The sequence below is a fragment of the Electrona antarctica genome, assembly GCF_951216825.1.
Source record: "Electrona antarctica genome assembly, chromosome: 4".
Taxonomy (NCBI): Eukaryota; Metazoa; Chordata; class Actinopteri; order Myctophiformes; family Myctophidae; genus Electrona; species Electrona antarctica.
In genome coordinates this window covers 1,586,012-1,610,958 of record NC_136809.1, presented here as the reverse complement: position 1 = coordinate 1,610,958, position 24,947 = coordinate 1,586,012, and the positions used below count along the sequence as shown (strand labels likewise).

The 24,947-nt window shown below is 43.8% G+C and overlaps 1 protein-coding gene across 2 annotated transcripts; it reads right to left on the bottom strand.

The window, feature by feature from the left end:
* On the bottom strand, positions 1–24,353 carry ndufaf5 (NADH:ubiquinone oxidoreductase complex assembly factor 5). Of its 2 annotated transcripts, none has more exons than XM_079500062.1 (12): positions 24,110–24,353; positions 22,139–22,307; positions 20,473–20,513; positions 17,417–17,480; positions 17,224–17,271; positions 8,813–8,916; positions 8,646–8,685; positions 7,539–7,736; positions 5,430–5,490; positions 1,426–1,509; positions 1,183–1,265; positions 1–386 (listed from the first exon to the last, which is right to left on the bottom strand). In XM_079500062.1, exons 1-12 carry the CDS (start codon positions 24,211–24,213, stop codon positions 282–284), a joined length of 1,101 nt encoding a protein of 366 aa, XP_079356188.1. In that variant the 5' UTR covers positions 24,214–24,353; the 3' UTR covers positions 1–281. The 2 variants fall into 2 exon arrangements, with proteins under 2 accessions (XP_079356188.1, XP_079356189.1); XM_079500063.1 differs by having other exon boundaries at positions 8,813–8,913.
* Between the last annotated feature and the right edge of the window lie 594 nt (positions 24,354–24,947).

The following is a 24,947-nucleotide window of genomic DNA, read 5'->3' as shown; positions in this document are numbered from 1 at the left end:
TTCTTTGAAATGAGTCGACGTTCTAAACTATAAGACACAGTCATTAGTCTCTCCTGTATTTGTTCTCAGAACCACCCATTGAAGCGTCAGTGAAAATACAAACAGTACATATTTACATGCATGTTTATTGCAGACAGTTTTACATATAGTTTAAATAAGAATATTTACATTATAATGCACCGTGTGTGTGTGTGTGTGTGTGTGTGTGTGTGTGTGTGTGTGTGTGTGTGTGTGTGTGTGTGTGTGTGTGTGTGTGTGTGTGTGTGTGTGTAGTGGGGGGGTCAGGGTGCTGTGGGGGGGTCAGGGTGCTGTGGGGGGGGGGGCTGACTGATCTTAGACAGATCTCCAAACGACACCGTAGCTGATCCTCTCCTGGCTGGTCTGGCCTGAAACACAAACAATAAGACGAACAATCCTTGAATCTGAAATTATCTTGTATACAGATTTATTTGATTGTATAGTAGTCGATCTCTATACAACATTAAGTTAATTTAGGACCTTCTATAGCAGTTAATTTCGTTTTATTAAACACATTTCTTCCATGTAAAGCCCATGTTTTGTAATGGCATCATCATGCTATTATGCCCGTGGATATACAGAGTGAACTTAACAATGATACATTAATATGATAATACCTTTTATATAATCACCAACATGAATTATGTTTGTTATTTACAGCTAGGTAGAGTAGTGGGGCGAGATGGAAAAGGGGCGACCGTACCTGTTACCCTGTACTGTACTGTACTGTACTGCCCATATATACAGTTAATATGTGTGTGTGTGTGTGTGTGTGTGTGTGTGTGTGTGTGTGTGTGTGTGTGTGTTAGGCTGCACAACAGTGACACTTGGTTGTGAAAACCAACCAAACAGTATTTCCGTGCTCGAACAGACCCAGCCAGCCAATCAGGGACAGACCCTGGAGGGTCTAAATAACAGACCCAGCCAGCCAGCCAATCAGGGACAGACCCTGGAGGGTCTAAATAACAGACCCAGCCAGCCAGCCAATCAGGGACAGACCCTGGAGGGTCTAAATAACAGACCCAGCCAGCCAGCCAATCAGGGACAGACCCTGGCTGGAGGGTCTAAATAACAGACCCAGTCAGCCAATCAGGGACAGACCCTGGCTGGAGGGTCTAAATAAGCACAGCATCTTCCAACCAATCAGAGGATCTCATACAGCACCTGTGACTCATGAGGCTTCCAACCAATCATGTAGAGGATCTCGTACGTGGCGGGAACCGATCCGTCCTCATTTGCATACAGTTCTGAAAATATAACACGGTTTAATATAAGGCAGCATTCGACAAGTTAAAAAGCCCTGTGTGTGTGTGGGGGGGGGGGCAGTCTCACCTTGGTGGGTGTGTGTGTGTGTGTGTGTGCATGCGTGCGTGCGTGCGTGCGTGGGTGTGTGGGTGTGTGGGGTACCTTGGTAAATGGAGGCAGCAGCCAGGATGGTGTCTCTGTGAACCATAGAGCGTCTCTTCCACGCGCAGTTACTCTCTCCCATTCCTAAATATATATGTATATATTTATACAGTTACTCTCTCCCATTCCTAAATATATATGTATATATTTATACAGTTACTCTCTCCCATTCCTAAATATATATGTATATATTTATACAGTTACTCTCTCCCATTCCTAAATATATATGTATATATTTATACAGTTACTCTCTCCCATTCCTAAATATATATGTATATATTTATACAGTTACTCTCTCCCATTCCTAAATATATATGTATATATTTATACAGTTACTCTCTCCCATTCCTAAATATATATGTATATATTTATACAGTTACTCTCTCCCATTCCTAAATATATATTTATATATTTATACAGTTACTCTCTCCCATTCCTAAATATATATGTATATATTTATACAGTTACTCTCTCCCATTCCTAAATATATATGTATATATTTATACAGTTACTCTCTCCCATTCCTAAATATATATGTATATATTTATACAGTTACTCTCTCCCATTCCTAAATATATATATTTATATATTTAGTACAGTTGAGGTGGTTGTGTAAGGTGTAAAGGTAGTTAAGGTGGTTGCACACCGGCCGCGTTTTTCGGAAAACCGATGGAGAAACGCCGCTAAAAATCCGAATTCGCATCCGATTTGCGCCCGGTGTGTGGAGACCTTAACTCTCTCCCGGTGTGTGGAGACCTTAACTCTCTCCCGGTGTGTGGAGACCTTAACTCTCTCCCGGTGTGTGGAGACCTTAACTCTCTCCCGGTGTGTGGAGACCTTAACTCTCTCCCGGTGTGTGGAGACCTTAACTCTCTCCCATTCCGGTGTGTGGAGACCTTAACTCTCTCCCGGTGTGTGGAGACCTTAACTCTCTCCCGGTGTGTGGAGACCTTAACTCTCTCCCATTCCGGTGTGTGGAGACCTTAACTCTCTCCCGGTGTGTGGAGACCTTAACTCTCTCCCGGTGTGTGGAGACCTTAACTCTCTCCCATTCCGGTGTGTGGAGACCTTAACTCTCTCCCGGTGTGTGGAGACCTTAACTCTCTCCCATTCCGGTGTGTGGAGACCTTAACTCTATCCCGGTGTGTGGAGACCTTAACTCTCTCCCGGTGTGTGGAGACCTTAACTCTCTCCCGGTGTGTGGAGACCTTAACTCTCTCCCGGTGTGTGGAGACCTTTACCCTCTCCCATTCCGGTGTGTGGAGACCTTAACTCTCTCCCATTCCTAACATATATTTAGTACAGTTACTCTCTCCCATTCCTAAATATATTTATATATATATATTTAGTACAGTTCTCCACCAGTTTATGTTCAAACATTCTAACATTTTCTAAATCCTATTCTTCAAATAGCTGTAATGGTAACACATCTAAATCCTATTCTTCAAATATGGTAACACACCCCCGGGGGTCAAATAGCTGTAATGGTAACACACCCCTGGGGGTCCTCATATAATAGCTGTAATGGTAACACACCCCTGGGGGTCCTCATATAATAGCTGTAATGGTAACACACCCCTGGGGGTCCTCTTATCATAGCTGTAATGGTAACACACCCCTGGGGGTCCTCATATAATAGCTGTAATGGTAACACACCCCTGGGGGTCCTCATATAATAGCTGTAATGGTAACACACCCCTGGGGGTCCTCATATAATAGCTGTAATGGTAACACACCCCTGGGGGTCCTCATATAATAGCTGTAATGGTAACACACCCCTGGGGGTCCTCATATAATAGCTGTAATGGTAACACACCCCTGGGGGTCCTCATATAATAGCTGTAATGGTAACACATCAGGGGCTGAGGACCCCCGGGGGTCCCCGGACCACTCTTTGACAACCACTGATCAATCATTCATTAACACTCCCATCGCCCAGGACGAAGTTCTTTGTCCTTTCTATTAATAACGCCCGACGCTCAGGACGAAGTATTGTCCTAAAGACGAAGTTTATTGATACGAGAACAGATCGCATGGCTGTATAGCCCAGACGCGCCTGCTGGGCTCTCCTCGGTGACGCGCAAGAGTGAGGCGTCAAAACTCCCTCCCCTGTTTAGCTGATGAAAACGAAAATCTTAAAACGTTCATAAATCGCGATCTAAATCATCCCGTCTTTTTCTGAAAAAAAAAACCTGTGTTAGACGGCGCTTCGCGGTCCAGTCGCTAGTCTCGATAGATTTATTCTTGTCTCCCGTTGTTGTCGATCGACTCTAGAGTGCTGTGGCTATTGTTAGCTGCTACACAACATCATGAACTTCCGGCCGGTCCGTCCGGAAAAGGCGTCCGTGTTTATAAATCGACTGGACGGACCGGCGGAAGTTGATGATGTGTGTGTAGCAGTGTTGGGTGTAACGGCGCTATTAATAACAGGGTTATGTAACGGACTACTTTCATTGGTAACGGAATAAAGTAACTACTTAGTTTTGCAATTTAGTAGTTAGTTACCTAGTTACATTTCCAAAAAAGTAATCCCGTTACTATAATGTGTCCCTGTTCATTTTGTTGGCAAGATTTAAAAAATAATAAAGCCCCGACTGCCCGCGGAGTCTATTTCTCCTGCCTTCTGTGTGAGTTATCCTTCCAAGCCCACTATACCATGTACTATACATCCTGCGTCTACTACATCCTGTAGTTCACTTAAGAAATAAAAGTATTGTTACAAGTAGCTTTTATTTTGAAGAGGAAGTTGTTTCGGTTGTAGCCAGCTGCCATGACAGTCTAGTCGACTAGAAGTGCCGGGTGGTAGTGGAATAATAATAACAACAACATGCTTTAGCCAAAGTTCATGAAAACCGCATGCGTCTATGACTTAAACAATGTAGGCTAAACACTTTGGAATTACGTTTAACATGGTATATCCTCCGTGGCGGCGTCATTAGGTGAGTACTAGTTAATGAATTGTTAAGTTTCATAGTATCATTCATCATCAACAACAGGCTGTTGTTGTTGCCCCCCCAAAATGAACAGGTTACTGCCTACAGGATTCTCATTCTGTTACTGTCACTGCCTGCAAGGATGGCCGCCGTGCCATTGCATATAAACTATCTAATTCATACGTGGGTCGTCGTGGGTCCACGTGGATTGTTGTTATTGTTCATGCGCCACGGCGCGCGGCGTGGAGAGGGCATCAGAGCGCAGCGCAACAGCCTAGTATGGCATATTGTAGTGTACTCTCTGCACTCTCTTTCTGTCCAGTCCTACGTGCCGATTGTGGCAAATTATATTCATTAATAAAGAGAGAGCTGTAAAGGGGATATTGTCTATGGTCAGTTCATGGTGTGTATCATTCTCGTTTTTAACCGGGCCGTGATAATGCGGCGCAATGACGGTAGGCAGTAGCCTAATACAATGTAACCAACTTGCGCAAGCATTCAAAAATGGGTTTTAATTGTCGGGTAACGGAAAATAATCTAACCTTTTACTTTTCTCAGAAGGTAATTTGTAACGGTAAGGGATTATTTTTATGGGCAGTAATCCAGTAACCTAACGACGTTACTTTCTAAAGTAACGATGCCCAACACTGGTGTGTAGCAGCTAACAATAGCCACACCACTCTAGAGTCGATCAACAACAACGGGAGACAAGAATAAATCTATCGAGACTAGCGACTGGACCGCGGACCGCCGTCTAACACAGGATCTTTTTTCATAAAAAGACGGGATGATTTAGATCGCGAGTTATGAACGTTTTAAGATTTTCGTTTTCATCAGCTAAACAGGGGAGGGAGTTTTTCGATGACGTCTCACTCTTGCGCGTCACCGAGGAGAGCCCAGCAGGCGCGTCTGGGCTATACAGCCATGCGATCTGTTCTCGTATCAATAAACTTCGTCTTTTGGACAATACTTCGTCCTGAGCGTCGGGCGTTATTAATAGAAAGGACAAAGAACTTCGTCCTGGGCGTTCAGGGTGTTAATAATGCATTCGATCAATAAAAATAAACTTGCCTTGCAGATCCGTCATGACTTCAATGATGCCTGGATAATGGACCTGGATCTCATCAACATCCTGTGTGCGCACACACACACACACACACACACACACACACACACACACACACACACACACACACACACACACACACACACACACACACACACACACACACACAGTTGCATTATTTTAAATACATGTATATGATACAATATACATATTATATTAATATTATTTAATTATATTATACAGGGTAAACAATTCAAATTGGAAGTGATGAAACAGAAACATATGAGACAGAACTGGAACTCCATGAAGTTATTTTTCCCCCAACATTCAAATTGCGTCAGAGTAAGAGTTTTGATTGATTGATAATAATTTAATTCGACAATAAAATGCGTACAGTACAGTACAGTACAGTACAGTACAGTACAGTACAGTACAGTACAGTACAGTACAGTACAGTAAAGCACAAATGGTCCAAAAGGACAGCACCGAAGAAAGACCTAGCGGTCTTGTTTCCATTCGGTTCCCATTCATGCATTCATTCTCATGCATTCAGCTCTCGTTCCAAACACACATCACAGCTGTCACTCGATCCTGTAGGTTTACACTCTATAACATACGACGAATTAGACCGTTCCTCACCCAGGAATCAGCCCAGCTCCTAATCCAGACAACAGTCTTGTCAAAACTTGACTATTGTAACTCCCTCTTTACTGGCCTACAGGCATGTGCACTTAAGCCTCTCCAACTGATCCTTCTCCGCTCCCTGCACTGGCTCCCGGTCGCTGCCCGCACAGAATACAAAACTCTGATGCTGGCATTCAAAGCAACCAACCAAAGGTATGGCTCTCCCATATCTCGCAAGTATGATTGAACCCTACAAACGCTCCCGCGCACTCAGATCAGCCAACACAGGGAAGCTGGAAATGCCTTCACCAAAAATGCCAGGACAACACTCCACACGTCCCAAACTCTTCTCCCTTCTGGCTCCAAAACTGTGGAATGCACTCCCCGTTGCAGTCAGAACTACAGACTCACTCCCAATCTTCCGCCGTAGTCTGAAAACCCACCTGTTCAGACTCCATCATGGCCCGTAGCCCCTTAGATAGCACTTTATGTAGACTTAGATAGCATTTTAAACAGACTTATAGCTTGTTACGTAGACCGCACTAGAATTGCATTTTATGTAGTCATAGCACTTTATAGTACATGCCATGTTTTTGTTCTTGCTTAATGTAAGTCGCTCTGGATTAAGAGCGTCTGATAAATGCCTAAATTGTAAATTGTTCATTCACAATAACAACAGTGACAACAAACAATTAAGGTTTCTCAAACACATTAAATATACATGTACAGGTTGGAATAGAAATACATTGATAAGGGGGGGGGGGGGGGGGGGGGGGGGGCAGGGCGAGTTCTCTCTCTCAGAGCCAACAGGTTCCCCAGGTCATAACAACGTACCACAGTCAGCATGGTGAAGCCAGCCTGTCCCAACAGGTTCCCCAGGTCGGTGACAGCGGTGTAAGGGTCATATTAACGTACCACAGTCAGCATGGTGAAGCCAGCCTGTCCCAACAGGTTCCCCAGGTCGGTGACAGCGGTGTAAGGGTCATATTAACGTACCACAGTCAGCATGGTGAAGCCAGCCTGTCCCAGCAGGTTCCCCAGGTCGGTGACAGCGGTGTAAGGGTCATATTAACGTACCACAGTCAGCATGGTGAAGCCAGCCTGTCCCAGCAGGTTCCCCAGGTCGGTGACAGCGGTGTAAGGGTCATATTAACGTACCACAGTCAGCATGGTGAAGCCAGCCTGTCCCAACAGGTTCCCCAGGTCGGTGACAGCGGTATAAGGGTCATATTAACGTACCACAGTCCCACAGTCAGCATGGTGAAGCCAGCCTGTCCCAGCAGGTTCCCCAGGTCGGTGACAGCGGTGTAAGGGTCATATTAACGTACCACAGTCAGCATGGTGAAGCCAGCCTGTCCCAACAGGTTCCCCAGGTCGGTGACAGCGGTGTAAGGGTCATATTAACGTACCACAGTCAGCATGGTGAAGCCAGCCTGTCCCAACAGGTTCCCCAGGTCGGTGACAGCGGTGTAAGGGTCATATTAACGTACCACAGTCAGCATGGTGAAGCCAGCCTGTCCCAGCAGGTTCCCCAGGTCGGTGACAGCGGTGTAAGGGCTCACATGAGGAGAGAATCCTCCCTCTCTCTCCGTCTCGGCCAGCTGCAGAGAGCAGCGTAACTCATACAGGGTTTCTCCTCCGACCATGGCCCCCACGAACACCCCGTCTGGCTTCAGTACCTGCTGGATCTGATGGGGAGGCCATTTAACATCATGTATCTATGGGGAGGTCGTTTAACATAATGTATCTATGGGGAGGCCATCATTTATCTATGGGGAGGCCGTTTAACATAATTTATCTATGGGGAGGCCGTTTAACATAATTTATCTGATTGGGAGGCCGTTTAACATAATGTATCTATGGGGAGGTCGTTTAACATCATTTATCTGATTGGGAGGCCGTTTAACATAATTTATCTATGGGGAGACCGTTTAACATAATGCATATATGGGGAGACCATAATTTATCTATGGGGAGGCCGTTTAACATAATGGGTCTATGGGGAGGCCGTTTAACATAATTTATCTATGGGGAGACCATCATTTAACATAATTGATCTGATGTTAAGTGAACTGACTCCAGATCAGTGAGAGGTAAAGTGAACTGACTCCAGATCAGTGAGAGGTAAAGTGAACTGACTCCAGACCTTAGAGTATATATGAATAGAGACGGCACCCGGATGAAACCCTGAGGCGAAATGGACATAGTGGCCGAATTTGATATTGCAGCGCTGGCCCAAACACATGAACGCGCTGGTCCGTCGACTATCATTGTGCACGTTCACGATGACACGTGAACGTTGAATGCCTGCAATGATAGTCAGCGGCAGCGCGTTCATGTGTTTGGGCCCAATCCATCCCAGAATGCACTCTGTTCCTACCCAGAATGCACAGTGAAATCGCCTCATGCGCTTTTGAGCAACTTAATGCAAGTGGAGGGGAGGAGAACTCGGGTGTCGTCTCTATTCATATATACTCTAAGCTCCAGACCAGTGAAAGGCTAAGTGAACTGACTCCAGACCAGTATAAAGGCTAAGTGAACTGACTCCAGACCAGTGAGAGGCTAAGTGAACTGACTCCAGACCAGTGAGAGGCTACCTGTCTCAGAGCTCCTGGCAGGTCGTTGATCCAGTGGAGACTGGAAGGAAAACACAAATACATGTTATTATTAAACCAGTTATTATGTTTATTATTATTATTATGTTATTATTAAACCAGTGAGACGCCTGAGGGTGAGAAGCATTATGTCAAAGGTCAAAGGTTACCTGAGGCTGCTGAGCACCAGGTCGAAGGTGTTTTCTCTGAACGGCAGGAACTCTTCGTCAGCCACGACACACTGGACAGGAAGCTCACTGTGTCTGCTGCGCTTCTGAGGAGAGCACATACACATCACTGTGTGCGTGCGTGCGTGCAGTCGTACAGATAGGGGCTGCGTTCGAATTCATTCCCTATGCCCCATATAGTGCACTACTTTGGGGTTCCGCCATTTTGTTAGTGTCCGAATATGTAGTGAGCATTTTTGCACCCTAATGTAGTGGACTGAAGTATCCCACAATGCACCGGGAATTGTAGGGACCATCCGATGGTCACTACAAAAACACAGCAAAGCAAATCTGCCCCATAATGCATTGCGCAAGCTCGCTCTTGAGCGCACATGCCCGCGTTTGCGCGCACGTGCGCTGCTTCTGCATGCATGCGCTTATTGCGCTCCAACTCAGAAGAGGCAGAAGTTGAACCAGCGAAAGAAATCAACACAAATGTACTTTTTAAACTTTCGTTTCCCCTCTCTTTTCTTCCCTGGCGGATCTCGAAGCTACAGATCTCGAGACAAATGATCTGTGAATTTATTTGCAATTGTTTTGTTTTATTTTTTATAATAAAACAATTCATTTGCAATAGTATTACTAATCTGATTCATTGTATCACCCTGGCCCAGCCCATGACGTTAGGAGAGGAATGAGTTGCTTGCTGTAGAAGGCCTTATATTTTAATAGTTTTTGGATTAAGGTTGGTGAGGTTGTAAAGCTATGTGCTAAAGTCCAATATATATTTTGTACATGCATGTGAGACACATTAATTGTGTCTCCGAACACATGTTTTATTAATATGAATTAATTCCTGCCATTCAAAAATATGTTATCTAACATTATTTCATTGAATTGCGCTAAATACATTAAAACTTCATTATGTAGGCAGTAATTTATTGGACTGCTGTTTCTGTTAACGTCCGTATTGTGAGCAGAGCTTGTAGATCGGCTACTTTTGCCGTATCCCCCCCCCCCCCCCCCCCCCCAGGATTAGCGGGGGTTCATAATCATGCTGCTGATATTTTCATATTGTCAAGGTGGTGCACTGTTTTCATATTGCTGGATAATGGATATAATATTAATTTATTGATAATAATCATAGGCCTATGTTATTTGTGAAACGGCCGGGATGATTTGTTTATTTTTCATACAGTTCTTTATGAGGCGATCTGAAAAAACCCTATGGGGATTACAATGCAAATAAAAAAGTACATGAACCCGCGGACCTATAGCGCCCTCTATCGATATTGACGTCAGAGTCAGTGCTCCCCATACAGGGAGTATTGTCCGAATGAATCACTATTTGAGTCCACTGAGTCTGGGTCCCCGTATGGGGAGTAGGGAACAACCCTAGCAATTCGAACGCAGCCCCAGTCTCTCACAGCTGGCAACTCTCCCTACATGGAGACCACACAGAATGTTGGTAAAGTGTACCACCTTGTGGCAAGACAGAGTCACTACACACACACACACACATGTCCCTGTTTCATCCCAATGTTTCATGTTAAATGAAGACAGGATGTGCCTCTCCATTACTATTACAATAGGCCTATCTCACAGCCCGCTTTCCACGCCCACTTCCGGTAAATAGTGGTGTCTTTAACATGAGCATTTACACGTTTTTTTCTCTGGAGAATCTAAGTACATTTTCTAATGTAAAAATGTGACAGACCAATATTATTATGAAGCAAACAAGATGGTAAATCAGGTCGAACAGATAGAACAAACCTTACCTTGAGAAAACAAAAGTTGTAGACTTCTTAAATTACCTCTGTTAACATGAAGCGTCTATGGAGTGACGTCACGCTATCACCACTAACCCCGAAAGGGGGCGTATTTAGGGGGGCGGGGAAATTCTGTGAGATAGGCTTATTACTAGTGTCACTGTGTCGTCCAAATGCCATATCGGTATCGGAACGCTCTCAAAATAACACAGATTATTTAACCTATTTAGACCTGAGGACGATTCTACAAATGTCTTCTAAATCATGAACGTTTTCAGAAAATCCCATGTTTCTATGTCAGTTGGTTCTCAAACTATTTCATGTCAAGGACCCCCAATATTATATGTAATTGGCCTCCGACCCCAATCTGAAAATATGTGCTTCCAGGGACCCCCCCAGAAGCAAATGTTTGAGTGACCTACAAGCTCGTAGCATGACACTCGGTGCCGCTCTATGAGCTTGTAGATCTGCTATTTTTTCAATAGCTAAAGTATAACATAGGCCTTAAAACACCAAAAGGGGTTCCCGCCCATCGGTTCACCAGCAAAAAAAATGATTTTAAATTAAAAATGTAAAGAATCATCAATGAGTTCAATATGAATCTAAAGTGTCTCTAGTACCTCAGGACTAGAACAAGAGTTATAATATGAATCTAAAGTGTCTCTAGTACCTCAGGACTAGAACAAGAGTTATAATATGAATCTAAAGTGTCTCTAGTACCTCAGGTCTAGAACAAGAGTTATAATATGAATCTAAAGTGTCTCTAGTACCTCAGGACTAGAACAAGAGTTATAATATGAATCTAAAGTGTCTCTAGTACCTCAGGTCTAGAACAAGAGTTATAATATGAATCTAAAGTGTCTCTAGTACCTCAGGACTAGAACAAGAGTTATAATATGAATCTAAAGTGTCTCTAGTACCTCAGGTCTAGAACAAAAGAGTTATAATATGAATCTAAAGTGTCTCTAGTACCTCAGGTCTAGAACAAAAGAGTTATAATATGAATCTAAAGTGTCTCTAGTACCTCAGGACTAGAACAAGAGTTATAATATGAATCTAAAGTGTCTCTAGTACCTCAGGACTAGAACAAGAGTTATAATATGAATCTAAAGTGTCTCTAGTACCTCAGGTCTAGAACAAGAGTTATAATATGAATCTAAAGTGTCTCTAGTACCTCAGGTCTAGAACAAGAGTTATAATATGAATCTAAAGTGTCTCTAGTACCTCAGGTCTAGAACAAGAGTTATAATATGAATCTAAAGTGTCTCTAGTACCTCAGGTCTAGAACAAGAGTTATAATATGAATCTAAAGTGTCTCTAGTACCTCAGGACTAGAACAAGAGTTATAATATGAATCTAAAGTGTCTCTAGTACCTCAGGTCTAGAACAAAAGAGTTATAATATGAATCTAAAGTGTCTCTAGTACCTCAGGTCTAGAACAAGAGTTATAATATGAATCTAAAGTGTCTCTAGTACCTCAGGTCTAGAACAAGAGTTATAATATGAATCTAAAGTGTCTCTAGTACCTCAGGTCTAGAACAAGAGTTATAATATGAATCTAAAGTGTCTCTAGTACCTCAGGACTAGAACAAGAGTTATAATATGAATCTAAAGTGTCTCTAGTACCTCAGGTCTAGAACAAGAGTTATAATATGAATCTAAAGTGTCTCTAGTACCTCAGGTCTAGAACAAGAGTTATAATATGAATCTAAAGTGTCTCTAGTACCTCAGGTCTAGAACAAGAGTTATAATATGAATCTAAAGTGTCTCTAGTACCTCAGGACTAGAACAAGAGTTATAATATGAATCTAAAGTGTCTCTAGTACCTCAGGTCTAGAACAAGAGTTATAATATGAATCTAAAGTGTCTCTAGTACCTCAGGTCTAGAACAAGAGTTATAATATGAATCTAAAGTGTCTCTAGTACCTCAGGACTAGAACAAGAGTTATAATATGAATCTAAAGTGTCTCTAGTACCTCAGGTCTAGAACAAGAGTTATAATATGAATCTAAAGTGTCTCTAGTACCTCAGGACTAGAACAAGAGTTATAATATGAATCTAAAGTGTCTCTAGTACCTCAGGACTAGAACAAGAGTTATAATATGAATCTAAAGTGTCTCTAGTACCTCAGGTCTAGAACAAGAGTTATAATATGAATCTAAAGTGTCTCTAGTACCTCAGGTCTAGAACAAGAGTTATAATATGAATCTAAAGTGTCTCTAGTACCTCAGGTCTAGAACAAAAGAGTTATAATATGAATCTAAAGTGTCTCTAGTACCTCAGGTCTAGAACAAGCGTTATAATATGAATCTAAAGTGTCTCTAGTACCTCAGGTCTAGAACAAAAGAGTTATAATATGAATCTAAAGTGTCTCTAGTACCTCAGGTCTACATTTAATGTGTGTACTCGTCTCATTCAGTTGTGAAAACAGACACTTGGAAAAGACTATAGACTATTTATTGATTGATTGAATAAACAGGCTTTGGGCCAATAAGCCCCTACAGGGCCTATAGGCTTGTTTCCATTGTGGTCCTCTGTATAATATCAGAATCGGTCAGAATCGGTATGGGCAGATATGACCCTGCAAATGATCAGAGATCGGTCATCATTTTATAATCGTGCACACCTAGCTTAAAGGCCTATTCAGACTCCAGTTTTAGGTGAAGAGGTGACCACCGAAAACTACAACATGTCACTGAGCCGCGCTAAAACTACAACATGATGTCACTGAGCCGCGCTAAAACTACAACATGACATCACTGATCCGCGCTAAAACTACAACATGATGTCACTGAGCCGCGCTAAAACTACAACATGATGTCACTGAGCCGCACTAAAACTACAACATGATGTCACTGAGCCGCGATAAAACTACAACATGACGTTACTGAGCCGCGGTGGTAAGAGACTCACCGCTCACCCCAAACACATCTCTCTGTTTTTACTAAAACTACAACATGACGTCACTGAGCCGCGGTGGTAAGAGACTCACCGCTCACCCAAACACATCTCTCTGTTTTTACTAAAACTACAACATGACGTCACTGAGCCGCGGTGGTAAGAGACTCACCGCTCACCCAAACACACCCCTCTGTTTTAACTAAAACTACAACATGACGTCACTGAGCCGCGGTGGTAAGAGACTCACCGCTCACCCAAACACACCTCTCTGTTTTTACTAAAACTACAACATGACGTCACTGAGCCGCGGTGGTAAGAGACTCACCTCTCACCCAAACACACCTCTCTGTTTTTACTAAAACTACAACATGACGTCACTGAGCCGCGGTGGTAAGAGACTCACCGCTCACCCAAACACACCTCTCTGTTTTTACTAAAACTACAACATGACGTCACTGAGCCGCGGTGGTAAGAGACTCACCGCTCACCCAAACACACCTCTCTGTTTTTACTTAAACTACAACATGACGTCACTGAGCCGCGGTGGTAAGAGACTCACCGCTCACCCAAACACACCTCTCTGTTTTTACTAAAACTACAACATGACGTCACTGAGCCGCGGTGGTAAGAGACTCACCGCTCAACCAAACACACCTCTCTGTTTTTACTAAAACTACAACATGACGTCACTGAGCCGCGGTGGTAAGAGACTCACCGCTCACCCAAACACACCTCTCTGTTTTTACTAAAACTACAACATGACGTCACTGAGCCGCGGTGGTAAGAGACTCACCGCTCACCCAAACACACCTCTCTGTTTTTACTAAAACTACAACATGACGTCACTGAGCCGCGGTGGTAAGAGACTCACCGCTCACCCAAACACACCTCTCTGTTTTTACTAAAACTACAACATGACGTCATGAGCCGCGGTGGTAAGAGACTCACCGCTCACCCCAAACACACCTCTCTGTTTTTACTAAAACTACAACATGACGTCACTGAGCCGCGGTGGTAAGAGACTCACCGCTCACCCCAAACACACCTCTCTGTTTTTACTAAAACTACAACATGACGTCACTGAGCCGCGGTGGTAAGAGACTCACCGCTCACCCAAACACATCTCTCTGTTTTTACTAAAACTACAACATGACGTCACTGAGCCGCGGTGGTAAGAGACTCACCGCTCACCCAAACACACCTCTCTGTTTTTAATAAAACTACAACATGACGTCACTGAGCCGCGGTGGTAAGAGACTCACCGCTCACCCAAACACACCTCTCTGTTTTTAATAAAACTACAACATGACGTCACTGAGCCGCGGTGGTAAGAGACTCACCGCTCACCCAAACACCTCTCTGTTTTTACTAAAACTACAACATGACGTCACTGAGCCGCGGTGGTAAGAGACTCACCGCTCACCCAAACACACCTCTCTGTTTTTACTAAAACTACAACATGACGTCACTGAGCCGCGGTGGTAAGAGACTCACCGCTCACCCAAACACACCTCTCTGTTTTTACTAAAACTACAACATGACGTCACTGAGCCGCGGTGGTAAGAGACTCACCGCTCAACCAAACACACCTCTCTGTTTTTACTAAAACTACAACATGACGTCACTGAGCCGCGGTGGTAAGAGACTCAACCGCTCACCCAAACACACCTCTCTGTTTTTACAAAAACTACAACATGACGTCACTGAGCCGCGGTGGTAAGAGACTCACCGCTCACCCAAACACACCTCTCTGTTTTTAATAAAACTACAACATGACGTCACTGAGCCGCGGTGGTAAGAGACTCACCGCTCACCCAAACACACCTCTCTGTTTTTAATAAAACTACAACATGACGTCACTGAGCCGCGGTGGTAAGAGACTCACCGCTCACCCAAACACCTCTCTGTTTTTACTAAAACTACAACATGACGTCACTGAGCCGCGGTGGTAAGAGACTCACCGCTCACCCAAACACACCTCTCTGTTTTTACTAAAACTACAACATGACGTCACTGAGCCGCGGTGGTAAGAGACTCACCGCTCACCCAAACACACCTCTCTGTTTTTACTAAAACTACAACATGACGTCACTGAGCCGCGGTGGTAAGAGACTCACCGCTCAACCAAACACACCTCTCTGTTTTTACTAAAACTACAACATGACGTCACTGAGCCGCGGTGGTAAGAGACTCAACCGCTCACCCAAACACACCTCTCTGTTTTTACTAAAACTACAACATGACGTCACTGAGCCGCGGTGGTAAGAGACTCACCGCTCACCCAAACACACCTCTCTGTTTTTACTAAAACTACAACATGACGTCACTGAGCCGCGGTGGTAAGAGACTCACCGCTCACCCAAACACACCTCTCTGTTTTTACTAAAACTACAACATGACGTCACTGAGCCGCGGTGGTAAGAGACTCACCGCTCACCCAAACACACCTCTCTGTTTTTACTAAAACTACAACATGACGTCACTGAGCCGCGGTGGTAAGAGACTCACCGCTCACCCCAAACACACCTCTCTGTTTTTACTAAAACTACAACATGACGTCACTGAGCCGCGGTGGTAAGAGACTCACCGCTCACCCAAACACACCTCTCTGTTTTTACTAAAACTACAACATGACGTCACTGAGCCGCGGTGGTAAGAGACTCACCGCTCACCCAAACACACCTCTCTGTTTTTACTAAAACTACAACATGACGTCACTGAGCCGCGGTGGTAAGAGACTCACCGCTCACCCAAACACACCTCTCTGTTTTTACTAAAACTACAACATGACGTCACTGAGCCGCGGTGGTAAGAGACTCACCGCTCACCCAAACACACCTCTCTGTTTTTACTAAAACTACAACATGACGTCACTGAGCCGCGGTGGTAAGAGACTCACCGCTCACCCAAACACACCTCTCTGTTTTTACTAAAACTACAACATGACGTCACTGAGCCGCGGTGGTAAGAGACTCACCGCTCACCCAAACACCTCTCTGTTTTTACTAAAACTACAACATGACGTCACTGAGCCGCGGTGGTAAGAGACTCACCGCTCACCCAAACACACCTCTCTGTTTTTACTAAAACTACAACATGACGTCACTGAGCCGCGGTGGTAAGAGACTCACCGCTCACCCAAACACATCTCTCTGTTTTTACTAAAACTACAACATGACGTCACTGAGCCGCGGTGGTAAGAGACTCACCGCTCACCCAAACACATCTCTCTGTTTTTACTAACCACCATTGCAGTGGTCACCTTAGCACTAATAGACCTTAACTATTCTCGTCTGTCTGTCTGTCTGTCTGTCTGTCTGTCTGTCTGCCTGCCTGCCTGCCTGCGTCTGCCTGTCTGTCTGCCTGCCTGTGTCTGTCTGTCTGCCTGTATGCCTGTCTGCCTGCCTGTGTCTGTCTGTCTGTCTGCCTGCCTGTATGCCTGTCTGTCTGCCTGTCTGCCTGCCTGCCTGTATGCCTGTATGCCTGTCTGCCTGCCTGCCTGTCTGTCTGTCTGCCTGTCTGCCTGTCTGCCTGCCTTTATGCCTGTCTGTCTGCCTGTCTGTCTGCCTGCCTGCCTGCCTGCCTGTCTGTCTGCCTGCCTTTATGCCTGTCTGTCTGCCTGTCTGTCTGCCTGCCTGCCTGCCTGTCTGTCTGCCTGTCTGTCTGCCTGCCTGCCTGCCTGCCTGCCTGTCTGTCTGCCTGTCTGTCTGCCTGCCTCTGTCAGAAGGTGAGACCTGTACTCACCAAGGTGTTTTCTGAAGTATCTGTGAGGAAGAGACGTTCCACAATGTCCTGAAAAACAACACAACATTAAGATTAATATATGTTTACACACACACCATATACTGTGCGTGCGTGTGTGTGTGTGTGTGTGTGTGTGTGCGTGCGTGTGTGTATGCGTGCGTGTGTGTATGCGTGCGTGTGTGTAATCAGGCACCTTGCTGAGATGTTCTGCGATGTGACTTTTCCCTCCACCGACATCCAAGGCCAGAGGAAACGTCCTGTAGAGATTAGAACAACTAGAACAACTAGAACAACTAGAACAACTAGAACAACCAGAACAACTAATGACATTTATACACTAGAACAACTAGAACAACCAGAACAACTAGAACAACTAGAACAACTAGAACAACTAGAACACTAGAACACTAGAACAACTAGAACAACTAATGACATTTATACACTAGAACAACTAGAACAACCAGAACAACTAGAACAACTAGAACAACTAGAACAACTAGAACACTAGAACACTAGAACAACTAGAACAACCAGAACAACTAATTACATTTATACACTAGAACAACTAGAACAACTAGAACACTAGAACAACTAGAACAACTAGAACAACTAGACCACTAGAACAACTAGAACAACTAGAACACTAGAACAACTAGAACAACTAGAACACTAGAACAACTAGAACAACTAGAACAACTAGAACACTAGAACAACTAGAACAACTAGAACAACTAGAACACTAGAACAACTAGAACAACTAGAACAACTAGAACACTAGAACAACTAGAACAACTAGAACAACCAGAACAACTAATGACATTTATACACTAGAACAACTAGAACAACTAGAACTAGAACACTAGAACAACTAGAACAACTAGAACAACTAGAACAACCAGAACAACCAGAACAACTAGAACAACTAGAACAACTAGAACACTAGAACAACTAGAACAACCAGAACAACTAGAACAACTAGAACAACTAGAACACTAGAACAACTAGAACAACTAATGACATTTATACACTCAACGCCAGACAGAACAACTAGAACAACTAGAACAACTAGAACAACTAGAACACTAGAACAACTAGAACAACTAATGACACGCCCCTATAGGGAGTGGTCTATGTCACTGTGTACGCCCCTATATGGAGTGGTCTATGTCACTGTGTACGCCCCTATAGGGAGTGGTCTATGTCACTGTGTACGCCCCTATAGGGAGTGGTCTATGTCACTGTGTACGCCCCTATATGGAGTGGTCTGTGTCACTGTGTACGCCCCTACAGGGAGTGGTCTATGTCACTGTGTACGCCCCTACAGGGAGTGGTCTATGCCACTGTGTACGCCCCTACAGGGAGTGGTCTATGTCACTGTGTACGCCCCTACAGGGAGTGGTCTATGTCACTGTGTACGCCCCTATATGGAGTGGTCTATGTCACTGTGTACGCCCCTATATGGAGTGGTCTATGTCACTGTGTACGCCCCTATAGGGAGTGGTCTATGTCACTGTGTACGCCCCTATATGGAGTGGTCTATGTCACTGTGTACGCCCCTACAGGGAGTGGTCTATGTCACTGTGTACGCCCCTATATGGAGTGGTCTGTGTCACTGTGTACGCCCCTACAGGGAGTGGTCTATGTCACTGTGTACGCCCCTACAGGGAGTGGCCTATGCCACTGTGTACGCCCCTACAGGGAGTGGTCTGTCACTGTGTACGCCCCTATAGGGAGTGGTCTATGTCACTGTGTACGCCCCTACAGGGAGTGGTCTATGTCACTGTGTACGCCCCTACAGGGAGTGGTCTATGTCACTGTGTACGCCCCTATAGGGAGTGGTCTATGTCACTGTGTACGCCCCTATAGGGAGTGGTCTATGTCACTGTGTACGCCCCTACAGGGAGTGGTCTGTCACTGTGTACGCCCCTATAGGGAGTGGTCTATGTCACTGTCTACGCCCCTATAGGGAGTGGTCTGTCACTGTGTACGCCCCAATATGGGGGGTGGTCTGTGTCACTGTGTACGCCCCTATAGGGAGTGGTCTATGTCACTGTGTACGCCCCAATATGGGGGGTGGTCTGTGTCACTGTGTACGCCCCTATAGGGAGTGGTCTATGTCACTGTGTACGCCCCTATAGGGAGTGGTCTATGTCACTGTGTACGCCCCTACAGGGAGTGGTCTGTCACTGTGTACGCCCCTATAGGGAGTGGTCTGTGTCACTGTGTACGCCCCTATAGGGAGTGGTCTATGTCACTGTGTACGCCCCTATAGGGAGTGGTCTATGTCACTGTGTACGCCCCTACAGGGAGTGGTCTATGTCACTGTGTACGGCCCTATAGGGAGTGGTCTATGTCACTGTGTACGCCCCTATAGGGCCTATAGGCTTGTTTCCATTGTGGTCCTCTGTATAATATCAGCCCCTATAGGGCCAATAAGCCCCTATAGGCTTGTTTCCATTGTGGTCCTCTGTATAATATCAGCCCCTATAGGGCCAATAAGCCCCTATAGGCTTGTTTCCATTGTGGTCCTCTGTATAATATCAGCCCCTATAGGGCCAATAAGCCCCTATAGGCTTGTTTCCATTGTGGTCCTCTGTATAATATCAGCCCCTATAGGGCCAATAAGCCCCTATAGGCTTGTTTCCATTGTGGTCCTCTGTATAATATCAGCCCCTATAGGGCCAATAAGCCCCTATAGGGCCTATAGGCTTGTTTCCATTGTGGTCCTCTGTATAATATCAGCCCCTATAGGGCCAATAAGCCCCTATAGGGCCTATAGGCTTGTTTCCATTGTGGTCCTCTGTATAATATCAGCCCCTATAGGGCCAATAAGCCCCTATAGGCTTGTTTCCATTGTGGTCCTCTGTATAATATCAGCCCCTATAGGGCCAATAAGCCCCTACAGGGCCTATAGGCTTGTTTCCATTGTGGTCCTCTGTATAATATCGGAATCGGTTAGAATCGATATCGGCAGATATGGCCCTGCAAATGATCAGAGATCAGATATCGGTCATAATTTCCTAACCCTAACCCTAAATAAACTCTATATATACGATCGGAGCATTCAGAGACACCGCTGGACTAGCGTCACGGACCCCACGCTGAGAAGCCCTGCTGTATGTGACATCACTTCCTGCTGTATGTGACATCACTTCCTGCTGTATGTGACATCACTTCCTGCTGTATGTGACATCACTTCCGGCTGTATGTGACATCACTTCCTGCTGTATGTGGCATCATCGTCCTTACCTTGCTATGTCGTATACTCTGTCTGCCACTCTGCTGCCAACCTGGACGCAAACAGAACCAAAACATCACCTTAATAATAACAATAACAATAATAATAATAATAACAATAACAATAACAATAACAATAACAATAATAATAATAATAATAATAACAATAATAATAATAATAATAATAACAATAATAATAATAATAACAATAATAATAATAATAATAATAATAACAATAATAATAATAACAATAATAATAATAATAATAATAATAATAATAACAATAATAATAATAATAACAATAATAATAACAATAACAATAATAATAGCAATAACAATAATAATAATAATAATAATAACAATAATAATAATAATAATAATAACAATAATAATAATAATAATAACAATAATAATAATAATAATAATAATAACAATAATAATAATAATAATAACACTAATAATAATAATAACAATAATAATAATAATAATAATAATAATAATAATAATAACAATAATAATAATAATAATAATAATAATAATAATAATAATAGTAATAATAATAATAATAACAATAATAATAATAACAATAATAATAATAATAACAATAATAATAATAATAATAGTAATAATAATACAACTTTATTTGTTTGTATAGCACCTTTCATGACATGCAGCTCAAAGTGCTTTACAGAGCAATGAAGAAAAGAAAAGAAAAGCAAGGCATAAAACATTAAAATAATATTGAAAGTAGTTTTCAACTAAAAATCAATAGTGTAGAAGTGGGTCTTGAGCTGTGCTTTAAAAGTGTCTACAGAGGCTGCCTGTTGAAGGTATAGTGGGAGTTTGTTCCACGCCGTCGGCCCCTAGAAGCAGAAAGCTGCTTCACCGTGTTTTATAGTTTGTTCCACGCCGTCGGCCCCTAGAAGCAGAAAGCTGCTTCACCGTGTTTTATAGTTTGTTCCACGCCGTCGGCCCCTAGAAGCAGAAAGCTGCTTCACCGTGTTTTATAGTTTGTTCCACGCCGTCGGCCCCTAGAAGCAGAAAGCTGCTTCACCGTGTTTTATAGTTTGTTCCACGCCGTCGGCCCCTAGAAGCAGAAAGCTGCTTCACCGTGTTTTATAGTTTGTTCCACGCCGTCGGCCCCTAGAAGCAGAAAGCTGCTTCACCGTGTTTTATAGTTTGTTCCACGCCGTCGGCCCCTAGAAGCAGAAAGCTGCTTCACCGTGTTTTATAGTTTGTTCCACGCCGTCGGCCCCTAGAAGCAGAAAGCTGCTTCACCGTGTTTTATAGTTTGTTCCACGCCGTCGGCCCCTAGAAGCAGAAAGCTTCTTCACTGTGTTTTATAGTTGACATGTTTGTAGGCACGTCGAGCAGGTGTTAACAGAACAAGTAATCATCCTCAGCAGACCAGGTGTTAACAGAACAACTAATCATCCTCAGCAGACCAGAGACAGAGCAGGTGTTAACAGAACTAATCATCCTCAGCAGACCAGACAGAGCAGGTGTTAATAGAACAACTAATCATCCTCAGCAGACCTTATCCTCAGACATTATCAACATTTTATTTTAATAATAATTTAGTGCCCACTGCTTTGGGGTGTTTTTATGTCACTGTGCACTGTACATTTGCGTGCGTGCGTGCGTGCGTGCGTGCGTGCGTGCGTGCGTGCGTGCGTACCTCGTCTCTCAGGTAGTCATAGTTGTGTCCGTCCTGTAGAGATGCAGACCAGTTCTTCTGCTGTCTCTTCATTCTCCTGTCGAACACGTTCATACTGCTGGATCCTCTGGAGGACATGAGTCTGAGAGGAGACGTCTGAGGAGACGTCTGAGGACACGTTGGTCTCGGTCTGTGGGGATTTAGGATGGGAATTATCAATTAATTCAATAATTGATCATTGATGACTATTATTACACTGCTTCTTCGCCTGGAAAGGAGCCAGCTTAGGTGGTTGGGGCATCTTGTTAGGATGCCTCTCGGGCGTCTCCCTAGGGAGGTCCTCGAGGCACGTCCCACTGGGAGGAGAACCCGTGGCAGACCAAGGACCACGTCCCACTGGGAGGAGAACCCGTGGCAGACCAAGGACCACGTCCCACTGGGAGGAGACCCCGAGGCAGACCAAGGACCACGTCCCACTGGGAGGAGACCCCGGGGCAGACCAAGGACCACGTCCCACTGGGAGGAGACCCCGAGGCAGACCAAGGACCACGTCCCACTGGGAGGAGACCCCGGGGCAGACCAAGGACCACGTCCCACTGGGAGGAGAGGTAGACCAAGGCGCAGTTGGAGGAAACACATCGACTCACTGGCCTTGGAATGTCTCGGGATCCCCCAGGAGGAGGTCACTAATGTTACTCTGGAGAGGGAAGTCTGGAGCTCTCTGGTGGAGCTGTTGCCCCCGCGACCCGACTACGGATAAGTGGTTGAAGATGGATGGATGATAACCATATTGATCAATTAACCGGTTAGTTGATAAGCGGAGTTTTAAAACGATAATCTGATAATCTTAATTTCCCTCAATAATGTCCAACACAAAAATCTACATTTTGACCATTTGAGATCCAGGGCCAGTTTTTATAATAAATAGACAGATAAATAGATTATAAATAGCAGATCTATCAGCTATATCTGCTATGCAGTGTTTTTATAATAAATAGATTATAAATAGCAGATCTATCAGCTATATCTGCTATGCTGTGTTTTTTGGAAAAAACATTAAACATGTCAGTGATTAAATGTGTCACATCTGCCCTGATGTGCAATGTGTCACATCTGCCCTGATGTGCAATGTGTCACATCTGCCCTGATGTGCAATGTGTCACATCTACCCTGATGTGCAATGTGTCACATCTGCCCTGATGTGCAATGTGTCACATCTGCCCTGATGTGCAATGTGTCACATCTGCCCTGATGTGCAACGTGTCACATCTGCCCTGATGTGCAATGTGTCACATCTGCCCTGATGTGCAATGTGTGCTCAAACAGAAATACAATCTGTAACGTTACAATGTTCAATGCAAAAACCACAATTAAATCGTTAATCACAATTATTTGTGTGACCATTCTGTGAGGAGAATTCATTGCATACTTTATTAGTTTGTAAAAAGTGATACAGTTGTACAATATTGTGCTAAAAAGTGAAACTATGAGGGCTTAATTGTTTCCATTGTGTTCTTAGCCAATTCATCATGACATACAGACATACACACAACAACATCATGGGATGTGGCAGCGGTGGCCGAACGGATTGCGGAGCGGTCTTGATACCGGAAGGTCGCCAGTTCGAATCAGCGGTCCGACACGTTAAAATGACCACCGCTGAAGTGCCCTTGAACAAGGCATTGAACCATGAACCACTACGATGAAATGTTCTATGAGCAGGGCCTGGCTGGAAACAAGTTCTTGAGCTTAGCCCAGATACCCTGGGTAAATATAGTAATCATTTCATCAATAAATGGGAGCAGTGCAAGTCTATATATATATAGAACAAAATATGTAGTGTGTGTGTGTGTGTGTGTGTGTGTGTGTGTGCCACTCTGCAGAGCTGGACCCCGATCTCCAGCTCGGCGAGCTAAGAATAAACGTTACGATAATAATATCTGTATGATAATTATTGATTATAAGTATTATAATGTATTAAATATAATTTACCGGTTGATCCATGACGTAGAGGTTGTTGTGTGGAGTGTTGCTGCTCTCTGCACACACACACAGCTTACAGTAAACTTATTCAGCATCATTTTCATCATATTCATTCACTATAACTGGACTAATTAACACCTTATCATTATGACCATATTAATATTCATTAACTATAATAACAGTTTGTTTTCAGTTGATCTGATAAACCTCTAACGTCTCTCTAACCTCCTGACTGACTGACTGACTGGAAGCACTGTTGCCACATTGAGGGACAGAAATAAGCAACCGGGTCTATTATGAAGCAATTATTTCAAACCTATTAGGTCTCGGCTATTTTCAAAAGAAATCTTGGGGAAAAAAAGAGTATTTTTTAAAACATTTGAACAACACACGGCTGGTAGGCCTATGTGATGGGGGTCCCTGGGATACAATATCTTTAAATGTAGGGTCCTTTATGGACAAATGTAGGAACTCACTGCTGCCACCAGCTGGCGGAAACACTGGTTTAAATAACATTATAGGAAACAAATAAACAACTACACTTTAGAAAAAAGACCAAATAAACAACTACACTTTAGAAACAAGACCAAATAAACAACTACACTTTAGAAACAAGACCAAATAAACAACTACACTTTAGAAACAAGGTCAAGGTCAAGGCCAAGTTTATTCATATGTCCCAAACTGGGCACTTCGTTTTACAGCAGATCAATAAAAGCTCTCAAAGACATTACAAACAGTACAACATACATAACAACAGACATACGTATACATTATCACAAGACCAAATAAACAACTACACTTTAGAGACAAGACCAAATAAACAACTACACTTTAGAAACAAGAC

Coding starts and splice junctions, on each gene's coding strand:
- ndufaf5 (XM_079500062.1), bottom strand. CDS start 24,213: ATGAATATGATGAAAATGATGCTGAATAAGTTTACTGTAAGCTGTGTG. Junction 8,686..8,812: donor CTGGTGCTCAGCAGCCTCAG/GTAACCTTTGAC, acceptor TTTTCCTTCCAG/TCTCCACTGGATCAACGACC. Junction 387..1,182: donor GGAAGCCTCATGAGTCACAG/GTGCTGTATGAG, acceptor TTTGTGTTTCAG/GCCAGACCAGCCAGGAGAGG.